We start from the raw sequence: 25,312 nt of genomic DNA on the forward strand, positions 1-25,312 counted from the left end.
CAGTGGCAGGTTCTTGTCCCCTTTTGTATATTGATTTGTACATTGAGTACAGGATTGGGCAAAGTAAGTTTACAGTTGTGAGTCCAGGAAACACACAATTTATTCTTATATTATTACTTAGTAATTATTGTATTGTTTTTCATAGAAACAACTATAAACCTGCTTTTGCCCACCCTGTATAATCTAGACAGTGGCTTTCTTGTGCCCCTTGTCATTGAGCTCCTGCTATTCAGAGTCCCCCAGCCAAGGAGGGTAACAGACTGCTGTTAGTTTTTTCAAACCAGAGTTCTTTACACACAGCACCTACTCAGACCTGGGGCTCCAGTGAACAGAGGGGCAGCAGCTGGATTTGGCTGGTAAGACTGATGGCTTGGGCCGAGGAAGCTGGTCATATCGGTGGTTCAGGGAGGTGTCCTTAGTGCAGGGTCAGGCCTCTCTCATCCTTGTCCCCTCAGGGCCTGACACAGTGCCAGTCATTTTGTGGAAATCAATATCAATATCTTCTAATACGTGCAGACCTTGTTTTATTGCACTTCACAAATGCTGCGTTTTTTAAAATTGATGGTTTGTGGCAACCATGTGTTTAGCAAGTCTGCTGGCACCATTTTTTCAGTAGACCCAGATGATGGTTAGCATTTTTTAGCAATAAAGTATTTTTTAAAAGATTTTATTTATTTAATTTTAGAGAGAGGGGAAGGGAGGGAGAGAAACACTGTGAAAGAGAACATCGATCAGTTGCCTCTCACAAGTGCCTCAACTGGGGACTGAACCTGCAACCAAGGCATGCGCCCTGACTAGAAATGAGACTACTGACCTTTCGCTTTGTGGGGTGATGCCCAGCCAACCGAGAGCCACACCAGTCAGGGCTAAAGTGTTTTTTTAATTCGGGTATGTACATTGTTTTAGACATAATGCTAGTTTATACTTAATAGACTACAAGATAATATAAACAGAACTTTTATACTCACTAGGAAACAAAAATCTGTGAGACTGTATTGCAAGATTCACTTTATGTGTCCGAGGCGTGCCTGTAGGTATTGATCCCTTGCTGTTTGCCAACCTCAGAGACTACAGCAGTGAACATAACGAAAGAGAAAGCACTGTCCACATACCGCTTATATTCTAGTGAGACAGAAAATAAAGTGAATAATATATGCAGTATTTTTAGATTGTGATAGGTGCTCTGAGAGAAAAGCAAGGAAGTGAGACAGATTCTAAGGCAGAAGGGTGCCCCCAGTTTGGGGAATCGGTGGTACGGCGGCAGCGGTGGCGTTAGGCTGCAGTAGTCAGAGCAGGAGGCGCAATGGGAGTTGTAGGAGATTAAATGAAGGAACAGGTGGGGCCGGGTCACGCAGAGTGTAGTAGGCTATTAAAAGCACATTAGCTTTTGCTCTGAATGAAATGGGCAGATTTTAGAAGATTCTGAGCAGAGGTGACATGATGTGAATTAGGTTTTGACAGCATTATTTTGGCTATTCTAAAGGGGAACGGGGGAAGCAAGGAGACGAATTAGACTTTTGCAGGAATTCAGATAAGAGATGGTGGTGGTTTAGATGGTAGTGAAGGAGGTGGTGAGAAGTGGTCAGAGTCTGGGTATGTTTTGAAGCTAAAGCCTCTGGGATTTGCTTATAGTTTAGATGTGGGACATGAAAGTAAGACACTAGTGGCTGCCACCCTCTTAGTCACACAGGCCAACTCTGGTGTGATGATGGAGGGAATTACCCAGGGATGAGTGCAGGCTGCAGAGATCGTTGGGGACCATCGTGGAGGCTGGAGCAGTGTGAGATGGTGGAGTGGGTGCTAGAAGGGTCACCACCAGTGTCCTCTACAATGAGGCTTGAGAGTCAAAAGGACAGAGTTGGCCTACAGTCACCTGTCAGCCTGCACTTTGTTGCTGAATAATTTTTCTCATTGATTACTGAAATATTTAGACTTATTATCTCATTTTAGATTCCTAATATGCCACTCTTTTAGTTATCACATTTAGAGATAGATTGTCCTTAAAATCTTTATCTAAAGACTCCATTTTCTACAATTCTAATCTCATTTCTCATTTCACTATTGTATTTTACCCTGGCCCATTTCTTAAGATCAAGAGTTTATCTGAAATGGCTTTCACCAGTAGTTTCATTCAAAATCTGCCCCTAAGCCATCTCTATCCCCACCCTAATAAACTCACGTTACAAACCCTCTCTGCCTCCCTCACCTGTCCTGCCTTGCACCCACCCTGCCTTCGGCCTTCCCGTCCTCATTCCCGGTGTGGGGGCAAGAGTCTGTTCTCCCACAGCTTTGGCATTCTGCCCCTCGGACCTTTACTGCTGGCATTCTGGCACCTTTTCCCCGTAGTTCACCAAGGGAGTAAATGACCTCCCGTTTTGAGCGAAAGGAAGAAATAAGTATGTCTCAGGGACTCGTTTCTAGTAAAAAGGATGATACTTTTAGGACAAAGGGCACAGCCAGCTTAAATGCAAAAAACAGAAACAGAAATTAATCTTCAGAGCTTTGGGAGTCACAGCCTTCACGGCTAATGTGCTGCGAGAACTGGAGCCTTTCCCGCACCAGGAACGGTGAGGCCCAGGCAGGCGTCTCGCCCCAGCCGTCATGGGCACGGGCAGGAGTCGAGGGTAAGGGTAAAACTGACGGATCATAAAAAGAGCTAGCCTTGATTGTCATTGTGTGCCAGACAAGTTGCTGAGTTCTTTGCATGCCACCCGTCATTTTGTCTTAATGACATGACCAAGCTCAGAGAGGTTGAGTGACTTACTACAAAACACACTACTAGTCATTGACAGAGCCTGGAACAGCAGCCCAGAAATAAGCTAGTTCAGCTTTGCCTGTCAATAGTGAATACTTTTCATTCACCCCTTCAGCAAATGCAAATTCGTCTGTGGGTCAACACTATGGATCCTGACTGCTTCACTTTTTAACTTACATGTGGTCCGCCTAGAAGCAGTAACAGATTGTGTTTGTGTTTGGAAAAGGACCAGTAAACGGCATCCTTCTTCTCTGAGTTCAGACATAATTGAGTAAATATGGGAATCAGACAGGTGAAGTTCAAAATACAGTTTTATTATTGATGAGGTAAAATTAGAGGATATGGCTCAATTTACAGGCACAGTGGGACTCCCTAACTTACCTGCCCTGAAATCAGCTCTGCTCCTTCCTTTGCGAATGGACATACATCCAGAGCAAAGGCCGGTGCAAAATGGGGAGCCTCAAGAGGGCCAAGCCCCACTTTATCTGCCCTTCAGACAAATCCCTCCTCTGTGGGAGCATCCGAGGCAGGGGACGGCCTAGAGCATGCCTTGAGGGAAAACCAAACGAGAAAACTGTGTGACCCCAACTGTGAGAGCAAAGGGAGGGGTCCAAAGAGCGAAGAAGTGGGCTGGGCCTGCCCTGCAGGGACTTTGTCGGTATCACAAGGGCGGAGGCAGGCTAATTTAGCACTGTGAGAAGAGTGCGACATTGTGAAATTTGTATTTTTAGAAGATCACATAGGCTGTGATGGGGAGAAATTGGTGGAGGAGGGAGGACCAGACACTGGGAGCAAGGACAGAGAGCTATGGTGAGGATAGAGTCCAGCAGGGGGCCTCCGCTCTCGCCTCCTGCTCTTGGTTTCCTTGTGGAGACTGGGGCTCTTTCAGAGCCTTGAGAAGACCGTCATGCTCTGCCTTGCCCTTAGACCATGTGCTAAGTGTTGTGAGCTGATGGCCGCTGTGAAAGGTATTTTCTCTTCAAGCTTCATTACCCGCATGCAAACTTCTTCCTTCTGGCATGTGTAGAGTTTATGAAACAAAACGGCCATAAAGAGATTTATCCTCATCTCAAAGCTATAACCTGTGTGCCGCTATTGTCAGGCTGGGAAGGTGTGATTGTTGCTAATGAGAGACCAAGCAGAAACCTGAGAAATGAGTGGGAATTAGTGAAATGGGAGGTTGGGTGGGAGAGGGTACTTGGAGGGAGGGAGATGAAGAGTGCTCTCAGCAGCCCCTATGAGTTGGTGGCCAATCGCCCCTCTTTCTCCTGGGATTCAGACCCGGCCCCGCACATGGTAAGCAGTGTCAGCTGGACTCACGCCCCTACTCTTGATCAGACGGGATTGCAGTGGGCCAGAAAGTGAGTGGGGTGGGAGAGCATGGAGCAGGGAGACAGACATCTTCAGAAGTTTGGCTGTGAAGGACAGGCAAGAGATAAAATGATAACCAGAGATGGGGCACCGTTGAAAGAGAGTTTCTTTAAGTTTCTTTAAGATGGACTGGTCCGAGGCTTGTCTAAAGAGGGGTGGGAGGCCTCAGAGAGAGGAGGGTCGCAGACACACAGAGAGAAAGCATCACTGGTGGCTGCAGTCCTCGTAGAGGAGTGCACATCCCCCTGCTGGATCAGCCTGCACCTGGGGGACGGGCGGGACAGAAAAAGGAAGGACAGGTAAGGGTGCTAAGTCATCGTAGATTTGGTATCAGGAAACTGAGGGGGTTTCTTGGTGACTACTTAACTTCTGTCAGGGAAGGAAGGCAAGAATATTTAAAAGTGACTATTATAAGGCTCTCTTTCAACTTTCCAACTGTTCTCTAAGCATTTCTCTTGGTCAACCCATTCTTACTGGATTTATAAGTCTTTATTCACCATTTGGATATTCCTTTGCTAGACACTCTGTTAACTCACCCTAGAACTTTTTGCTTTATTTTTCCATGCTAGGGTAAACTTCATAAAAATGATAAGTTAGGCAGATTTTGAGAGGCCAGGCTGGATACCTGATACCACAAACAGTGTTGCTTCTGTGTTGGACATGCATTCTAGATACAAACAGACTGTCTTATAAATGGTATTTGGGAACATAACTGTATAAAGTACCCTCCTTCCATGATTTTAACTATTTCAGGAAATTGTAGAAGTTCAGCCTCCTTGGTATGTCAGCCTGGGGCAGTGTGCCAAGAATAGCCAATGAAGTGACTCAGGCCAACAGACCTGGGCTTTCAGGTTTGCTGGGCCAATGGCTTCTCCCAGCCTAGGGATCAGATGCTGCTGTCCTAGACACTTGATGGTCGATACATAATAAAAATGCAGCAGTTCCAAGCAAGAAACTGACAACTTTTCCTATTGAGCAAAGCAAACTTAGTGACCCAGTATGTGAACTGACTTCAACTCAGCCTCACCAGCATTCATTCTAGTGAGAAATCCTGTAAATGAGAGTCAGTAAATCTAATTCCACCATGGTCCTTCTGAAGCTTCTAAAGTAGAATACCCCTCCCACACTCAACTCCAAAGAGCCAGGCAGCTACACAGATGCTTCTCCTCCACCTGTTTCCGGCTCCAGGGCTGAGCCTGGCGGAAGCCTGAGCTGGCCCAGAGCAGCACCCAGACTGTGCTCACAAAAATAGTTTCACCCCCAGGACCCTCCCTCCCCACACCCTTCCTTGTTCCATGGTGCTGATTCCACACAGAGACCTTGGACCTGCCAAGCACTAAGTTACTGTTCATTTGTGGTAAGCCAGTGGTATTACAAAAAGGGACTCTCTGAATCTCTTCCATTGAAAAATTATTTCTCCCTCCCTGTTAGTGCCAGAGTGCCCTATAAGACATTTTATGGCATGATGGTACATTTCTCCCACTATCACCCTATCAACACTGGGGAAAAAGAAAAGTCCTCCCACCATCTCTTCCCTGGCTCCTCTTTGCAGGGTGCTCCTGAACCCCTTGTGTGCCCAGAGGTAGTTTGGGGAAAGGCCAGGCTCACTTAACAGCTCTGCTGTGATGTGCAAAGATCTCAAAAAGGGAAAGATCAGTGATTTATATGAAACACTTCGGTGCCTTCTCTCTAACCTCCTTCTCCAAGAAGGTGTCATAACCAATACATCAGGGCTCCGGCAGCTCTGTGATTATCCCCCGCCCCCATCAGAAATCTGTGTAGAGTTAAACCTAAATAGTGGGATGTATTTAATTAAAAGACAGATGCCAAAATAAGGTTGTGGTGGATGCTTTCTAATTGTGGTTTGTTAGATTTTAATTACTCCTCTTAAATTGTGAAAGTTAATACAGGGCACATCTTTGCACATTCTTGTTCTTTTTAATCACAAAGAACATGTTCTCAGCTGCTGACAGGACGGGTCTCATCATCTGTGCCAGCAACTTGATCTTACCCGACAGTGACTCAGCAACTTGCCGAATTCAATTAACAGCTTTGTAGCTACTTACTCAGAACAGCTCTAGTAAAGTCTGTCTTCAGACACTGCAAACAGCCCGATCTCCCAACCCATGATCTGCTTGTAATCAGCAATGATCACAGCCAGGGTGGGACAGAGCAGACGCTGGGTGCCATGGTGGGTTGGAAACATGCTTCCTCCTGGCTCGCAGCTTTTCATCTGTCTTTACCTGTGATTGACACAGAAGCATTTGGAAACCCACAGAATGGAGGAGCCAGATATTTTAGCCACCATCTAGTCCACATAAGGGATGCTAGGTGCTTGCTCACGATTCCCCAAGAGGTCAGGAGGTAGGCTAACATCACAGGAACCCAAACCTCCTGACACTCCATATTCCTCCTTCCCTGTGTTCCCCACATCTCTCACCCACAGCCACATCTTAGGAGGCAGGTAGTGGGGTGTCCTGGAGAGGTCCCTGCAGGCTCTGCCCCCACTAACAGGGCAGGAGAGGTGGCCAAATTACACAACCCCTCTGGCTCTCAGTTTTCTCATTGTTACCATAGGAGTACCACTGTGTGAGAGAGTTTTGAGAAGTATGTAAGGTAGCACTTCATGAAAGTGCCCAAAACACAGTAGAAACTCGGTACCTGCAAGTCTCTTCAATCTTGATTTGAGGGCATTGAGGAAAAAGGAAGGAGAGACAGAGAGAGAGAAAGAGAGAGAATGAGTGTCTGTTGTATGAAAACATTATGAATCAAAGTCACTTCCACAAACACTGAAAAAAGAGGGCCAGAGAGGATCCTGCTGTGAACATCAATTTATCCAGTTGATAACAAAGAGAAAAGGTGCCTTCTCTGGCACTTTTCATGAGGGACCAGAATGTATACCTACCCCTCTACACCAGCTGGAGAGCTCTGCTCAGTATTTGCCAATAAGATACGAGGTCCCTCTGCAGTTTTGCTCCTTGGACACTTTCCTATGTTTTGTGACTTTCTGTTTTCATCACAGGACTAGACCTGCATCTCTATACCTAGAAGCTAAGTTAAATGAGAAAATTCCATTGTAAAAATGATTAATTATAGCACAGAGCCATCAGTACTCCAGGTCTTTCTTTTGCCACCCATGACCTCCTTATGTTAACATGCACATAAGTTTTGTGGCTTTGTCCTCTCTGTGGAAAAGGGAACAGTAGATCTGTCTTTTCTCTCTGCTTTGACTTTTTCCATGGCCAGAGATAACTGCAGAGTGATTTAGAAAAGAAAACCAACCAGGATATATTTTCCACCAGGTATAATCAACACAGTGTTGCACAGACTGACTCACCAGCCACTTCCCCACAGTTTTCATGAAAACCAGTAATTCAGTTGAACCAGGACATGGTGATGCAGGCGGAGGACCTGCTCAGCTATCGGTCATGCACTTGGAGGTGCTCACAGACCAGGAGGAGTAGTAGGAGGGGTACAGTGCTTAGCACCGGCACCTACTAAGTTTTTAGTTAATACTAAGGCTCTTGTTTATTTTTCTTTTTAATAAATCTAGGGACACATTTTTATTTTAACAGTATAAAAATGAAAGTTTAATACATGTGCATGGGGAATTTATATGGACAGGATAAATCCATGAAAATTCCCAGACAGTGAGTCAGTATTTGGTACATAGACATTTTGGATTGAAGGAAAAAATGAGGGGGGCAGGGTATTGGATTTCAGAAGTGAGGGCAGGTGGTTCACAAGTAGCTGAGGAAGAGCAACACACACACACACACACACAGCAGGACAGTCCTCGATAACTCGGAAACTCTGGGACACAGTGGGCACCCAGCTGACAGGCACCTGCCCAGAGCACTCTGTGCTACACTTAATTCAGACTGAGCTGAGGCAGCATCCTCTGTTCTTCCTGAAGCAGGTTTTTCTCTGTTCGAATATCTTGGGTAAGAAAGGGGTAGGGTCAAAGGTCCTGAGTCCTTCATTTCTTAATAAACAGCTTAAAATCAATATCCCAAAATGCAACTTTGGGGTGGCTTTACTTTTTAAGGAAACCTAGGAACATCCATTTTTTTCTTTCTAGTTGTTTTCAAGGTCATCTATTTGTCTTAGGTGTTCTGCAATTTTATTACAATATGTGCAGACTTTTTTCCCTTTTATCTCATTTGGAACTTACTGTGCTTTCCTGAGCCCAAGGATTTCATTAATTCTGGAAATTTCTTAGCAATTATATTTTCAGATACTGCATCTTTTAGTTCCATCTAAATTCTTCTGGTACTTATCCCATATCCTGTGTTTCTCACCCTCTTGTAGTTCCCATTTTTGTACTGCTGTCTCTGCATTCTAAACCATTCTTGGGTCTGTCTTCCAGTTTACTGATCCTCCACTCATCTGTGTCTGATCTGTCCTGTAACCCTTCCATTCATTTTCAAGCTATATTATATTTTTATCTCTATACTTTTTATGTAGGTCTTTTTCACACCTGATCTTTTTTTATATTGTTATTTCACATGGTTCTGTTATGTCTTTAAGTATTTTAAACATGTTCAAACGTTCAAATTAGTATGTAATAATTTGAAACACTTTTTAAATTATTCTTCCATCTGAAATTCTTGGCATATTAACTCTTCTGTGTTTTACATCTAATAACTCTAGCATATAATGGATTCTTTCATCATGTGTTCTGTAATTTTTGACTATGAGGTTACTCACTGGTGTCTTTCCTGGGATGATCCCATGTAGCCAGCCTTCTCTCCCAGGCTGTTCTGAATTTTCTTCTGCCAGGTATCCTAGGTGTCCTGGGGCCAGCACAATTCCAGGACCAATTTTACATTGATATCTCAGCTTAAGGGTCCAAGGTGCTGTACATTTGGAACCCAAATCCACTTGCAACACAGACCTGGGATTTTGATTCTCAGGGTAGATTCCATTTCTTTGTTCTCAGAACCAGGCAGAGGTAAGATTCCTTTTCTCCTGTCTGTGATATGTATATATATTCGTCTACTGTTACATCGAGGACGCAGCCCTTTAGGACACCAGTTTTGTGCAGGAATCTCAGTTCCAAGTTCTTGTTTCATGTGGACCAAAGCCTTTATCTGCTGTTCTCATGTAGACATAAAAAATAAACCCTAGGGTACAGCAACTGATGCTGTTTCTTACTCTAGGTAGCTGAGGCATGAGGCACTCAGTGTTGCAATTTTTCCTTTATTTTTTTCACCTGGTGTTTCCCCTGGCTTTTATATTATCTACTCAGCTATCTAGTTTTTGTTTTTAAATCCCATGTTCTTATATGTATGTCAGCACATCTGGGTGTCTGTAACAGTAGGATCTTTAGTTTGTCTTATTCTGCCATCATTCTGGAACATTCTCACTACTCTCTTATTCTGAGCTAATTGTCATACATGAGACAGACGTAGCAGGGAGAGAGGCAGGCATACTCTTCGATTGCCTGTTTCAGCAGTCTGTCCAAAACACACTGTGCCCAACTCTGCAGTCGTTCCTTCGCCCACTAAAAATTTTAGCATGAAGTAAGGGAGTCTGAAGGTGTTGGACCACACCTGTGGTTTCTTCAAGGTCTGACAGTGTGTCATTTGCCTCTCAATCCAGCAACTGAGGTATCTTGACTCTTTGCCTTTGCAGTTAGTTAATGGATGGCCTTATTGAATTTTGCCTAAGCATTATACTAGACAGGATTTAACTTCAGAAAGTTGATTATTTTCTCCAGTACACCAGAAATATAAACTTGATATTTGTTATGAAGTAGGAAAATACCAAAAAGAGAACATTTCTTTTCACTGAGTTTCAAAATGGACAAGTGCAACTCAGTAGTATTTGAAATGGTTTATTGAATCTGACTTTTACCTTATTAGCACTTTCTTCCAAGTTGCTGACAATGCTTTGCTCACATGACTTCAGTTTTTTCCTAACTGAGGAACTAGTTGAGACCAAACAGCATTACTTCTGTTTTATTGAAAAGTAGAGGTCAACAGTTTTATCCAAGTAACAAACATAGCCAGACCACCAAAGGAGCTGTGTACTTGCACCTACCCATCCCCCTGGCCCCTAACAAAATTGCTTTCTCATGGAAGTACATTTCAGGGCTATTCCATCAGGTTTCATCAAGGGAACAGCCTTATTAAACCTGCTGCTGCCTTGACATAGTGATATGGTTGAGTGATATGGCCACTAAGAGCAGACAACATCCCCAGCCCAGGATTAAAAGCATAGCTTTGGAGGCAGTTGGACACCTAAATTGGAATCTCACCGCTGTAACTTGCCACTTCAGTGACCTGGCAAGTCACCTTTAACCTCTCTGAGCTACGGTGCAAAATACAGGATATCCCATTATGACAGGATTCCAATGGGAGGCAAATGTGATATGCATGTAGATTTAGTTCGGCCCCTCAGTGACATCATAAGTGACCCATAATTCATAGCCATTATTAATCTAAAGTTCCCTGTATGAAGTCCCACCTGAGACTCTTCTTTTAAAATATTATACTTGGGTAAGTTCTGCTTCCCTTAAGAACTATGGCCTTTTTCTCCTCTCAGGCAATGCAAGCCATAGAATTGACCAGGCTTTCTTTCTGCTTTGATTGCAAGTTCTAAGTCATGTTTCAAACCCCACTAGTTCAGCTCACGAGCTGCAGATCTATGTTCTTTTTCCCAAGTCTAACCTTGTCTTCATCAACCTTATATTATTCTGGCTTTTTTCCCCTGTTTTCTACTAACGCTGAGGATAAAATGAGGTATAGTCAAGTACATAGCATTTAATACACAATCCTTCCCTTTAAAGCACTTTTTCTTTCTCATTTCACCTTCGCTTTGTTCATAGTTCCTGTACTTTATCTACTAAGTAATATTTACTAATAAATTTATTTTTCCCTTTGTTGTAATAAATGATTTCTAAAAACATTGGCAATTTAGTTGGTAAATACTAATTGTTTACTGTGACATCCCTGTTTAAAATAATCAGTAGTGGCTGCAGTGGACTTTCATAAGCTGATCAGAGTGTTCCTAGGACAGGACGAGCAGCGTCTAATGCCAAGGCAGTGAGTGAAGTCCCAGCCAGGTCATAGTCTAGCTGTGGCCTTCACTAAGCCACTTCATCTTTCTGCGTCTGTTCCCGACTCGGCCAAAGGAGGTGACAGCATCTGCCTCTCAGGATCGCCACGTGGAGCATAACCAGCAAGGTCATGTGGTTAATTTTTCTTATTGTCACTGCCATTTTCATAAAGTATCTTCGATGTATATAGAAAGACTGTGCGATGGCAATGCCCAGAGCTTTCTTTAATTTTATCAATATTTGGAATTTAAAAGTTGTTTTCATATATAAGTTGCACAAGGTTCTGGGACAAGTTTCTGTCAATGCAATTTCCTTATGTTAGCTCTCTCTCTTTCTTTAAATTGATTTTGGATAGAGTGAGGGAGAGAAACACCAATTTGTTGTTCCGATTATTTACATAGTCATTGATTGATTCTTGTATGTGCCCTAACCAGGGAATGAACCACAACCTTGGCATACTGGCACAATGTTCTGACCAGCTGAGCCACCCGGCCAGGGCCCTCGTGTTAGCGCTTCAGGGGAAGAGGTCATCAGTCGTGTTCTTCTCTAAGTGGTCAAAGTGAATCCATTAGGAAGGAGCTATAACTCTGGTCTAACTGTGAAGTAGTAAGTCATTCCAACAACTTCTGAGTTGAAGACTGTGTGATGTTTTCTTCTCATGTGCTGTTTGGACCTCATTTTTTTTAAAGACTTCTTAAAAGACCAACAATAAGCCACATCAGAAAGTGCATTTTATTACTTTTTGCTATATGTTCTTGTAACACATATGGAATATTATTCAATTAGATAATTTCCTCACCAATTTTAGCCCTAAATTTTGTTTGGCCATTTGCACAATTAAAATCTCTTTTATCATGATAAATTTAAATAGTCATTTGTAATTACAAAGTGCTTCAAAAACCTACCAATTCTCAATAACACCGCGAGGCAATTGTAACTCCCTTTGTAAAACAGGGACACTGAGGCTCAGAGTGCTAAGGGAACCATCCTAAGTCACTTGTCTTATAAAAGGGATTTCTATGACAAGACTCCATGTTTTCGATCTCCTCAGTCCGCCTGCTTTCTTCTGCATCTTGCTGCCTGTACACTCCGTGGGAGCAAGGATTTCTCTTTAGTTAGAAGAATGCGTTCTTCCAAATGAGTTCCAACCATACTTGGAGCAAATTCCATTTGGATTTGTCAGTTTTGAGACGAATATAGACAAACCATTGCTTCTCTGAGCTTTGCTTTTCTCTACTGCGGTGGTTTTTAAATTGCCTTTTTCAGAGGCCTGAGTATTCTGAGGAGCAGTGGGGGGAGGACCGCCATGGGCAGAAAGTCAAGGCCAGTGGGTGGGATCCTCATGCCCTCTTCTACTGAAGCAGCTTTGCTTTCAGCTATGCTGTATATACCGTGTAATTTAGAGGGAACAAATGGGAAGGGTATCACATGGGAGAGAGACTGGGAACCTGTTGCTTAAAAAAAAGATCTACCATGGGTGTCCAACATTGTGGCATCTCTGGGCCACACTGGAAGAACAAGAGTTGCCTTGGGCCACACATTAAATACACAAACACTAACAAAAACTGATGAGCAAAAAATAGGTTTTAATTATGTTGGGCTGCATTCATAACCATCCTGGGCCACAGTTTGGGCACCCCTTAAACCATGGACCCCTCAGGTGATGGTGCCTAATGGTAACTAACCTACGATGAGCTTGCAAAGGCTTCACCTGCATGGCATGCAGAATTATTTTCTCCATGTTATACATGAGGAAATGAAGACCTAGAGAAGGTGAGCAACCTGACCAAGATCATATAGCTCAGAGGAGGAAAAGTTAGGATTTGAGCTCCAGACCATAGGCCTTGAACCATGCCATTCCCTCCACCAGGAGCTCTTCCCACCGCCTCCCTGCTCACCTTTTACCTTGCTAATTCCTTCCCCCGTGGGTCTCAGCTCACTGACACCTGCGTGGGGAACCTTCTCTGACCTGCCCATCTAAGTTAATTGCCCTTGTGTGCACCCTCATGGCTCCTTGTACTTCTTCAAACTCTTTAGCACAGTTGCAGCTTATATTTCCTAGTAATTGTTTCATTAATGTCTGTCTCTTATGCTAGATTGTGAGCTTCATGAAGTCAGGTTGTTTTGTTTCGTTTTGTTTTGTTTTGTTTCATTTTGTTTTGTTTTGTTTTCTTCCACCATTAGGTTTTCAGTACCTAGCAGAATACATAGCGGGTAGATGTTTGTTGAATGAATGAATGGAATGTGTGATGGACAGAGGGCTGTCTAGTCTTGGAGGCAGTGATATTAAACACTGCATGTGCTACTTCCAAGGTCCCTTCCCACTCTGACCACCAATGGGCTCGGCAGTGCCCAGCAGAGGCCATCGAGCTGTTTTGTTGCTGGCAGTGAGTTGAGGAGTTTGAAGGGCTGTCACAGGGGAGAAGGACTGGAGTGAAACACGGAGAAACACAGGACGCACTCAATGTAACAGGAAACTCCTTCCCAGCCTGGAATGGCCCCAGACGTAATCCAACATAAGTCTTTGTAGAAATAACTCAAGCATGGACCAGAAAATCTTTAGGGTCCCTTATTGTGGATTTATTGATTCCATAAAATATGTTGCTTGCATGGTGAATTCTTAATCAAGATATCACTGCAGTATTCCTGCCTAGAATGTTATAAATCGAGGAAACTCATCCCACCAATCCCTATTTTGTCCATCCATCTCTCTCTCTCTCATTATTCGTCAAGAGATAGTGCTATTAGACCCAGAGAGTTCCTCCTCAAAAGCATTTGCAAAATAATGATGTCATTGGGAATATAAAATTTCTCTTTAATAATATGTACTTCCTTCATAATTAACTAGACACTGAGTCTTTCTTTAAGTAACTAGTCTACTCCATCCATGACTCAGTAAAGAAATAACAGCTGTACAACATAATGCCGTCATGGGCAGTTCTACTCAGGAGTAATGGGGTTGAGGGCAGATACAGCAGACTTCTTAGATGGTCAACTATCGGTACCAGTATCAGTACTGTAATATTTCTGTAGCCCTCTGTTATGTTGGGAGGAATGAAATTTAGAGTTAACTGAGGGCTAGCCTCTAGATGCAGTGAAGCTATCTAGACTCTGTTGTTTTAGATAATTGCTTAATGATAAATTTTCATTTGAGGCTTCTTAGAACCAGGCGTGTAAGGCGCTCCTCTGTGAGCCCGTCCCACCCCACAGCCTTCTGCCCACCATTTCTGTATTCTATCCTCTAGACACCCACACTAGCCACTCCGAACTACTCACCTCTCCTTCATCCTGTCCACATGTGCTCAGCGTCTGCCTGTGCCTGTGCAGAAATGACCTTCCCACTCTAGCGCTTATCCAAGATCCAAATTTATGTCTCATACTCTCAGCTCAAGTTCAACTGGCACATCTGTGAGACTGCTGTGGTCTCTCCTGTTCTCGCCGTGACAAGAGCTGACTTCCTGATATAATTGTACACAACCCTCTCCAGCCAATCACACGTCCTGTGGACAGCCCCTCACTGAACACACACTCAGCAACTCTTTGTTGAAATGGAAGAGGAAAAAAACTACAATGAAAGCCCCCCACCGCCAGTACTGCTCATGCCGCTTTGCCAGCTCAAATGCACCACATGCCCTTCCCCTGCCAAAATCCTGCTCACACTTGAAGATCTAGAACTATTCTCATCTCCCTTACCAGTCTCTTTTGACTGACAAGTTGTTTACAGTCTTTGTAATTTGTTTAATATTTAGCATTGGTAGCTTTGTCCTGTTAGTTATCTCCTCATGTATGAATTCCTTAACCCCCAAATAGGTAGTAATCTACTCTAATCCTTGTTTGTGCTATTTTGGGATACTGCTTCCCTCACACTGCCACTGGCTGTGCACAGAGCCGCCGCTTCATGAATGTTTATGTATTGATCAAGCAAATTGTATCCCTGTTTTGCGTCGCCCACAAGGTCTACCTCAGCACAGAATGAATAATAGCTGATCAGTTGACTGAGTTGGAAAATGTAGCACTTCCCCTACCACAGATCTTCGGCTGTGGCCTGACTCCTGCACCACAGCGTCACTGTGCTGCACAGAGTGAGAGTCGGCTCTGTGGACTTTGGCTTGGTTCACTAAGCCAGGGAGAAAAATAGAATTTCTTCCAAATTTTTTACACAACCAAAAAGCACAGAGCTTTGAAAATCTGTGCAAAATGAGACATGATACTTCAGGTCTGTTAGAAATGTCAGAGGGTGGTTGGGAAGATAATAGAATAGTTGAAAATGATGTTTTGAATTTGGTCGAACCCCGTTATAGCATTATGAGCAAGAGGGTCTCAAAGAATGACTTGCATGAACTGCAGGTCAGCCGAGTTGCTAGGCTGTGAATCAAGGAGATGTGCTGTCTGGGGAGGGCAGGCACCGGCCACGGCTCTCCCTGCAGCAGCCCTGCCCCGCCCCATGCATGTCAGTGACCTGGTGGGGTTTAGTTGTTGCTGTTGTTGTGTTGGTCTGTTTGTATTATACATGTGAGTTTCCAACTTTCAAGTCTCATGATAGTCAACAAGCTTTTTGGGTCAACTGTCCTCAGATTATTTTTATTGTTAATACATAACAAAATTTACCATCTTAACCATTTTAATTGTACAGTTCAGTGGCATTAGGCACCCTCACTTTGTGGGGCAACCATCCCCGCCTTCCATCTCCAGGACTTTTCCACCTTCCCACACGGACGCTTTGTACCCACTACACACTGACTCCCTGACCCCTCCCCCAGCCCCTGGCGACTCACCATCTACCTTCTGTCTCTGTGACTCTGACTGCTCTGGGAACCTTGTGTAAGTGGAGCTACGTAATGTTTGACCTTTTGTGTCTGGCCTATTTCACTTAATAATGTCTCCAGGTTTTCTTCATGTTGTAGTATTATATTGGTAATCCATTTTTACAGTTGAGGAAGTTGAAGTTCAGATAATTTATTGAAGGTCATTCAAGTCTTTCTGTGTGGCCCAAAGTAGAGACTCTGTAATCTTTAGGTACATAAATAATAGTACCAATTGTTAACTATAAGCCTGCACTATATTCAACACTTCTTTTCATCCAGTCCCTTCAGAAATCCTGTGAATTTATTATTTGTATCTTAGAACGAGAAAAGGGATCAAAGAATAAGAACGAGCCTAGCACCTATGGCTAGGAAGGGGCAGTGCCAGGCGAGGGCGCATCCAGTGCCCCTCTGTAAGAGAGTCGGTTAGAAGACTTCCCCAGGGCCATTATCTTCATGGACACGTGCATGCAGAGACCGGGAGCATTGGCCCCAGTCTCCAGGAGGCATGAACCCTTTCCTCCTGAGGTGCTTTGCATAAGACCCCAACTCAAAAGTACCGGGAAAAGTTACTGGGATTGATGGGAATAGAACCTAGGGTGCTTTGAAACTTCCCTGAGGACTTGGCCAGGGTTCGATGTGAAATGTGTGTCTCCAAGGGGCTCTGAAATTGCCAGAGTTCTGGTGACTGGGAGCTGGGCCGGGTGCAGAGAGCAGTTTTGAAAGCAAGATTGTTGAGCTGCACCCAGCGAGCATCTCCTTCCACAGCTCTGGCTGTCCCTTCATCAAGGCCTGGACTGCAGTTGTCTTCCCCAAGGTGCTGTCAGGGAGCCATCTGGTTCGGTTTCTTGTGACTGACTCCAAGGAACAGAAATCCCTCTGGGAAGAAACGGCAGCCACGGCAGCCACGGTGAATAGCAACTCAGAAGTTCCCGCTGTGAAAGGGGGGCATCCCCCCCAACACCAGGGTACATCAGGCCTAAGACAGACCATTTTGAGAATGAGAAGGCAAACCTCTTAGTTTCAGAATGTGTTTGCCAGGGGTGGGGGAGAGCCATGGGGGATGAAGGTAGTTTGATGGATAGGGGCTAAAAGGTGTCCAGGGTGGCGGTCACAACTGAGAACAAGCCTTCTCCTGGTTGGCTTCCTTAGTGGGCCCCCCAAGCGGTAATCCACCTTCATTAAGCCTACTCACTTCCCTGTTTTATCACTGATGCATCTTGTATCTGTGCTTTAGGCTGTCTGAAAACTTCCCCAGATCAGGGCTCCCTTCTCTGTCATCCATGCAGGCTCTGCAAGTGATGGCTGACTGGCTGGTTCATTCCTACAGAGGGGCATATACTTGAGAATTTCTGTCCTCCAAGCTGATGATGCATGGGGTGTTAGAGCTGGAAGGAGCCTTGGAGCCCGATTAGTCCAGCCCTCTCATGGGTGAGGTTAAATGACCAGCCCAAAGTCACACAGGCATTGCTGCGGCTTGGACAAGGACCCGAGTCCCTGCCTCCCAGGCCTGTTATTTCCTTACGTTGACATTAAATGGAAAGTGGTATAGAGTCATTGGACCCTAGGTATGTCAGGATTTCATTCTCTCCTCTTTTCTTTTTTTTTTTTTTCAAATACAGGGAAGGTGAAGGGGGGCGAAATGATTTGCTTAGTTTCCAGGCCACCTGTTTAAGTCATGCCCAGTTCTAAAGCCCGGGCCATCACTGTCCCTCACTTCCATTGCTCGGTTCACTTTCCCAGCCAGAGCCGTGTCCAGGCTCCCTAGGAGGGACACATGTCCTGCCCTGGCCTCAGGTCAGATGCCAGGCCCACTAGGGGAAGTTAAACTCACAGGAAATACAAGTGCCCCTCCCCCAAAGTGTCATTCCTCTCTCAGTAAGACCCATGAGTGGAAAGGAGGAAGAGGAGACAAACTGGTAGGTACTGAGAACCCACGCTGGGCAGCCGGGCCCCGTCAGCATTCTACGGACTCCCTCACTGGACAGCACAGGCCCCAGGAAGCCGGCGTTCTCACCGCCGCCCAGGGCCACCTAACGGCCGGGGTCACGCGGAGGGCGCAGGGCCAGAGGAGGGACTGCAGCCGGGCCCCGGCGCCTCCGCGTGCTCTTTCCGTACATTACAAGGACGGCAGGTTTAGCCTTTATTTTACCCTAAAGGTAACTTTCAGTGTTTTAACTTGCATCTAAGTCTAATTTCAGTCAAAATAATAACCATGTATCCCCAAAAGTTTGAAAAGTTGGTCAGAAACATGGTATCGGCATGTATAGAGAACTCGTCCCCCAGAAGAATGGTTCCCTCCCAGCAGTCCCCCGCCAACAGCCCTATCAAGTCTCTTCCTTCTTATTTGGTGATTTATTCGTCTTTATTTTATATTTCAACATATAAATGATATTCATGTCCTTTAAAATATTGCTGTCTGTTGTTTATATAGCTGTTCTCATTTTTTAGTTAGTGTGAAAATTGTATAGGTATCATAGGTGGGGATGGAATGCATCATAAGTTTCCTCCTTAAAATTAATGGAAATTTTTTTTTAAAAAGAAAAAAAAAGGAACCCAGGTCCCACTAACTGCAAAGCCTGGAGCTCCCCCACTCACCATGCCTCTCATCTCCTGCATTTCCTGGATGGCCGCGAGTCAGTGGTTCCCGCCCTCATCCTTTTCCTTCACCTCGTTGCTCTTGCCTGACTGCAGCTCTGCCAGTGAAAGCATCACAGGCCTGACCCTCCTGACGGTGCACAGGGCACCGGCCTTGTGTGGCTTCCTACTGAGCCGCATCCTACATGCAGGAGACAGTTGAGGAGTGAGTCGGGGCACCCAGCCTTCAGTGCTCTGAGAATGGGTCCTACCCCACAATCGCTCTTTCTCTCCCGTTGAGGAATCCCTGTGTGCGTAGGCGGCATGGGCAGTGACTACTGGGCGTAGATGGTCTGTTCTGGGAGGTGTCCAGTATACCGACCAAAAACATGAAGTAGCTGCTCTTGCCACAGATGGAAAGGCGTACCAGTGTGCTTGTTGCAGGAGCTGGGTTTTGGCCGCATCCCCTGGAAGGGTTTTATTTTGACTTCAGAGCCTGTATGGTTGCCAGGATGAACCAAGTAGTTGTATAATAGAAGTTTGTGCTCGCCGGCACTTTGACCCATTGTTCCTTCTTTCCAGCGAGACTTTCCAAAGCCCTGAGTCCCTTCAGAAAGTCTCTAATTGGCACGCTGCAAACTGGAGAGCAGCAATTTTTGGATAGTTGTTAATTTTATTACTTAGGAAAATTTTAGTGCTTGGGAAAATAGGAAAGACCTAGGACAGGATCCCTTGTAACATCTAAAATGTTGGCAGTCCTTTACTAATGCAGAGTTGACTATACGCAGAACTTAAGCATCCTCTTCTTTAGGACTAAGGTTCAGGCTTTGGTAGGAGGAGGCATTCAACACAGAACCCGCTGCTTGCTGCCGCGTCCACCCTCCGGCCCTGGCTCTCTGTCACTGCGCGAGTTAGCTGGGCAGGCACAGGATGGCAGTCGGGTGGATGTTGATGATCACGCTCAAGCAGGGAACAGGATCCAAGTAGAAGTAGATTTCAGAGGAAGCCGGAGGCAGGTATCCAGTTTCCTGAGCCAGGCTGAATCTCTCCAAGTGAGAGCTGATAGGACAGGGCGGGGGAGGGGGGGTGCAAAGCAGTGCACAGTGGCCTCACTTGTACCCAGCTGTTCACGTTTTCTCCTCACTAGAGGTAAGCTCCTTGTGGGCAGGTTGAGCCGAATCCCTTCTGTGGTCTCTGCAGTGCCCGGCACTGTGTTAGACAGGTAACACCACACAAGTGCTTGTGGGGAAGCACCAGAGAGAAAAGGCGTTTGCCGAAGCAGCACACCTCAGGAGCACATGAGGTTGCAGTGTGCACGGCTGACCTGGCTGTGAGCAGCCGCACAAGCCCACACCCTGTCATGACTGACTGCAAGGGGGATGGGCCGACCGGGGAGGGTCATCACTGCTCTATCCCCACGTGTGAGCTGGCTGGTTCTGGGTGTTCAGCTCAGTGCTTGGAACTTGCTGTTTGTTGAATGACTAAAGGAACTAGTGATAGTTGAAACCCTGGAAGCTCAAACACTCAAATCTCTATTAAAAATTCAAGCCCTTGCCAGTGACCAACTTGTTTCAGCCAATATCCCAAAGTAATGAAATTCTAACACTGGAAAAAAAGGAGACTGTCTTTTCAAACTCATTATAATGAAATTTGACCTCTCGTACTCAGTATGATTATTCTCATTTACTTTGCCTACGAATAGAAGCTGTGAAATACATTTTTTAAAAAAACTCTTATTTGCCTATAAAAACCCCTGGTTGTTATGCAGACTGCTGTCTCCGTCAGGGCAGGTTTCTCCCCTGAAGGTTGTGCCCCAAGGCCTCTGGCAGGTGTGTGCTGCCCGGCCGCTGGGGGAGGACAGGAGCCCCCCCCTCCTGCCAGCTGCTGGGCTGCCCAGCTACCTTGTAGGGCCCTGTGGGCAGGAAAGACTGTATGGAAGTGCCCTGTTCCAAGTGCTTCCCACTCTGTGCCACGTTATGCCTCGTCTCCAGCTCGTGCCCTCTCCATTAGCCAAAGGGCTCGGTCCATCTCTTTCTGAACAGAACAGTTAAAAGAAGCTGTGTCCTCAGCAGTGTGCAAACCTTGCCACTTCCTAGGGGAGGTTGGGGAGGAGGAGGGGACCGGAGCTGAGGAGCGTGGTGGCGTGGTCGACTGTTGCAGTTGGTTGTCCAGCTCGGAAGCCTAATTGCCTAGTGTTTTTCTAAAGTGAGGTGAAATTCACATAATGTAAAATTAACCATTTTTAAAGTGTACAGTTCGGGGGCACTTAGTACATTTACAGTGCTGTGCAGCCACTACCACTGTCTGGTTCCAAAGCATTCCCATCATCTCCAAAGAAAACCCCACACTCATCAAACAGTATTTCCCCACTCTCCCCTCCCCGAGCCCCACGACCTACGATTTCCATTTGATTTCCGTGAGTTTCCCTGTTCTGGACATTTCATGTAAATGGAGTCACATACAGTGTGTGATGTGTTCTGACTGGCTCCTTTCACTTAGCATGTTGTGAGGCCCGCCCGCGTGGCAGCACGTGTGGGCACTCCCTTCCTTGCCGTGACTGAAGGTGTCCCATCACCAGAGCCATTGTCCAGCTGCGCCGGTTTTGTTTATCCATCGCTGACGGACATGTCCGCCTTGTGGCTGCTGTGACCAGGGCTGCTGTGAAAATTCTTGTACGGGTGTTCACTTGAACTCCTGCTTTCAGTGCTTTGGGCTGTACACCAGGAGTGGAGTCTCCAGGCCACGCGCTAGCTGTATGTTTAACTCTTTAAGGAACCACCAAACTGTTTCCTCAGCGGCCGCGTCATTTTACGGTCCCACCACATCGCCTCGTTGCCAATGCAGCCCTGCCACTTACGAGCTGCACAGCCTTAGGCAGGTTGCTTCTGCCCTCTGTGCCTCAGTCCCCCATCTGTTTAACAGGGACCATATTGTATCTACCCAGTGAGTTAACGTGTGTGAAGGGCTTAGAACAGCACCTGGTACGTAATAAGCTGCGTGATGTCTGCTGCTGCCACTGTTATTGAGGGACAGTGTGGTCACGGCAGATGAAAGATTGAGAAGTTTTTGGACTGAAAGAGGCTGCATGGATGGCATAAAAGAATCACAAGACACGTGGGGTTGGGCACCGAGGGACTCCCTTCCTCGGAGGAGTCCCTCTTCTTATCCATGATAAACCGCGGGCCTCAGCTCCGTGGCCCGGGGCCTTCCTGGGCGGAGGACTGCTCCAGAACAGGGCGTCCTGGGTCTCCCCCCACCACCAGCTGGCAGGGCCACTCCTTCCAGGTCTGCAGCGAGCAGAAGAGGACAGAAGCATATGAATGCTGCAGACAGAAACTTCTAGAAAACAAATAAAACAAAGTCTTTCTGTCTTTTCAGGGGTGTTCAGAAAAGCCAAACCTGGTTGATTTTCAATTGAATCCACTGATTTATCACCAAATATTATGCCAATACTATTCTCTGAATGTATAAAATTAATCTACATGTTTATGGATTCATTTACACCCAAATCATCAAAATGTTTTGTAAAAGTTGTTTGAATCCCAAGAATCCTTTCAGGAGCCTTCTTTGAAACACTTAGAAACAAGAAGGTAATTTTTCTTCCTTCATCTTTGGTTGGAAATCTCATCTCATACAGTGGCCATATTACCTACTTTTTATCGAAGAATGAACCGATGAAAAAATATACAGCGGTTGCCACAATGGCACCTCACACTCACATAGAACTTTACAGTTTGTACTGTGTTTCCAAAGAGCCCTCCAACAGTTTGGAAAGGCTGACGGGGCAAGTGCTGTAACCTGTCAGCAGAGAAGACACTGAGACTTGGGGCAGGTGTGTGGTAGCCTATGGGTAGAGCGGCCTGTCCTGGCACTCTGGGCTGCTGCGAACTCCTGACGGCCTCTGTGTGGCCAGCTTGGCGTGGCAATGCCCTTCCCTGCAGGAAAGCATCTTCACAACTTTGCACGGTCACTAGGACACTGACCATCTGGGCCCCTCATTCTAGCAAACTCTGGAAGAGGAGGTAAAGGAGCAAATTAGGGAAGCTCAGGCAGGAGGCAACTCTTCAATGATCTGGTACATTTTACTCAGCCAAGGGGGTTTGGCACTGAAACAGAGGCAGGAGAGAGGAGAGGCAGCCCCTCCGAGTGGCAGTATCAGCAGTCCTGGAAGCGAAGTTTCTGGACCCAGGTGGCAATGATGGGGACCTGTGGGTCTTCCAGTGGGGCGTGGGAGGGGCCCAGGAGGGAACCCACCAGAAGCCCATTTGTTCAAGGGTCTGGCATTATTGAAGACCCAGCAGTGCCTCGCCTGCCAGAGAGCATGTGGTCAGGCTAACGGCTGGCTGGTGTCAGTGGGATCTGCCCAGACCCGCTGCGTTTGCTGCATCTCCTCATCTGCAGTGAGAAGGGCATGGGCCCACTCTCCTGCAGCTGGGCTGGAAAGGAGGAGTGCGTGTGACTGTAAAGAACAAACGAAAGCCCCCACAAAGGGCAGGGTCAGGCCCCAGCCACACAACCAGGAAGGCAGCTCCGAGAGAGGCCCGAGTGCTTTCTGATGAGATCTTGCTCACTGGTATTTAACAACTGTCGTGCAAACAGAAGGCATTGCTGCTGTCATGTCAAATGTTCCAGAATCACCCAGCTGTTCACAAAAATCAACTCACCACCTCCTGGTAAAGCAGAGGATTAAGGCGATTGTCTGCCTGTCACAGAGGTGATACGTGGTCTGTACAACACAGTTTTCTGTGTGCTTCTCACGGCCCACGGGACTGCTGAGTTACCGCAGCACACCTCGGCTTTCAGGTCGGCCACTCTCCCTGGGGCCAGTCTTGGGCCTCGAGGGGTCTGCAGTGTGCCTTCTAAACATGGTTATTTCCTAAGACATGAGGAAGGTGCAGGGGTGCTGGTGTTGGACCCTAACCTTCTGTTTGTCGGAATAACCTGGGGAGCCTCGGAAAAGCCCAGGAGCCCGGGGGCACCTCCCACCTGCTGCATCCAGCTCTCCAGGCCTTGGCCCAGGAACTCAAATTTGTACGAAGCTTCCTTCCCAGCAGATGTGGATGCATCTGGTGCAGTGGGAGCCAATGATCCCCTACCCACCACTCTCCCCTATGGCTGTAGAAGAAGCAGGCTGTTAGCGGGGGTCAAAGCTCTGCCATGCCATGTTGCCAGTCCCTGGGGCTTGTCCCCAGTTGTCCACTGGGGTTGGGAGATCCGGTCAGAGCCGGTAGTACTTTTCCTGCAGGTGGCAGTCATGTGTCCCTCACACATCTAACTTTCTCTTTTATTCTTCAGGACACACAAGACCAGCCATTGCTACCGCATCACCTACCGCCACATGGAGCGGACCCTGTCTCAGAGGGAGGTAAGGCGCATCCACCAGGCTGTGCAGGAGGCTGCTGTGCAGCTGCTGGCCGTCGAGGGCAGGTTTTGATGGCTGGCCGTGGCCCTCCCTTCTCTTGGATTTGCTGAAGAAGAAGAAGGATACTGTTGGTGGACTGGAGCATTGCTCACCTTTTGATAAAAGGGTCAGTTTTGAAACTTTGAGGAAATAAAGGATTGCTCTTTAGAAACTGTAGACATGGCATTTGTCTTTTATTTTGGAAAAGGAGCAGTAATGTGAGAGTTTGCTCTTTTCCTTTTTGATGCGTGGCCCATTGGTGCCCAATGTGATTAACTGGTCCCTGGGTTTCTATCAAAGTGTAAACACCAGACACGGTTTCTTGCTTGACTGGCTCCCCCACCCATGTAATGAGTGAAGCCTCACAAAGGGGCATCAGAAACTGCAGACACTGGAAGCTTCTCTGAATCAGCTTCTATTCCTTTCTTCCTTCTCTTCCTTTTCTGTTCTGCAAAGGGCAGGCTTCAAACAGGGCACTAATGAAATGCCAGGGCTGCCCTCAAAAATGAAGGAGTCGCATCCTGGAGGGGGGTAAGGTATTGACTTGCTTTTCATAAACCTGAGCTTGGAGTCAGGTCTCTGGCCCTAGGGCTGGAGCTTAGCTGCCTTCTGCCCCACCGGAGAAGAAAGGAGGCAGAGAGAGCCGCCCCCGAGGCCCGCCGACACTTGGAGGCCAGCTCCTGAAACCCCCCGAGAGTTTGGCTTCCTAATGGGAGGCCGCCACGTCTGCAGGCAGCCTTTAGGGAAGAGTACGGAGCTTTGATGTGTCCCCTTTCTGTCCTGGGCACTTTGTAGTCTGCCTGCTTCACTCCTGACCAATTCTGACGATCAGATCCCATCCCTGGCCGGTGCTGGAGGCTGATGGAGACTGTGAGTGCTGGGATGAATATTTGATGAGGGTGGCCATTAGCAGCCAGCAGCATGGGGGCCGGGGGACGCTGCTTCCAAAGGGAAGGAATGAGCTTTAATGTCATTTTAGTGTGTCATTCATTTGGACTTTACCCTTCAATTACCAAGGGAATTAAGGAAGCTGTACCCCAAGCCTGAATCCAAACTGCTGCCCAGGGTCTGGGGCCCACTGGACATAATCCCTCCACTGGCAGGGTCAGGGGGGTATCTGAGTGGGAGTGCACATGTCATTAGGAATTTCCTCTTCTGCAGCATTTGCTGGCTCAGCAGGCCATTTCTGTTCCAGGCCTGGGCTGCATTTCTGGGGACCCCTTTGTCCCTAAGACCATTAGACCTTCACTAATACTGTAACAAAAGGAGCTAGGTGGGTAGCACCCAGGAACCATGGCAGCACCCCATGGCCCACGTCTGCTCTCAGCAAATGTTTGTCAAAT

General features: G+C 46.5%; 1 protein-coding gene across 4 annotated transcripts in view; it reads left to right on the forward strand.

The window, feature by feature from the left end:
* FARS2 (phenylalanyl-tRNA synthetase 2, mitochondrial) overlaps nt 1-24,138 on the forward strand; it is a 571,180-nt gene extending 547,042 nt beyond the window's left edge. For all 4 annotated transcript variants that reach the window (XM_053664097.1, XM_053664098.1, XM_053664099.1 and 1 more), the window contains one exon: nt 23,864-24,138. In XM_053664097.1, coding sequence (XP_053520072.1) covers nt 23,864-24,002 — 139 coding nt within the window. In that variant the 3' untranslated portion in view covers nt 24,003-24,138. The remainder of the gene's footprint in view (nt 1-23,863) is intronic.
* The last annotated feature ends 1,174 nt before the right edge of the window (nt 24,139-25,312 follow it).

This window comes from Artibeus jamaicensis, unplaced genomic scaffold (genome assembly GCF_021234435.1).
Source record: "Artibeus jamaicensis isolate MK-2021 breed Jamaican fruit bat unplaced genomic scaffold, CSHL_Jam_final contig_335, whole genome shotgun sequence".
In the NCBI taxonomy this organism is placed as follows: Eukaryota; Metazoa; Chordata; class Mammalia; order Chiroptera; family Phyllostomidae; genus Artibeus; species Artibeus jamaicensis.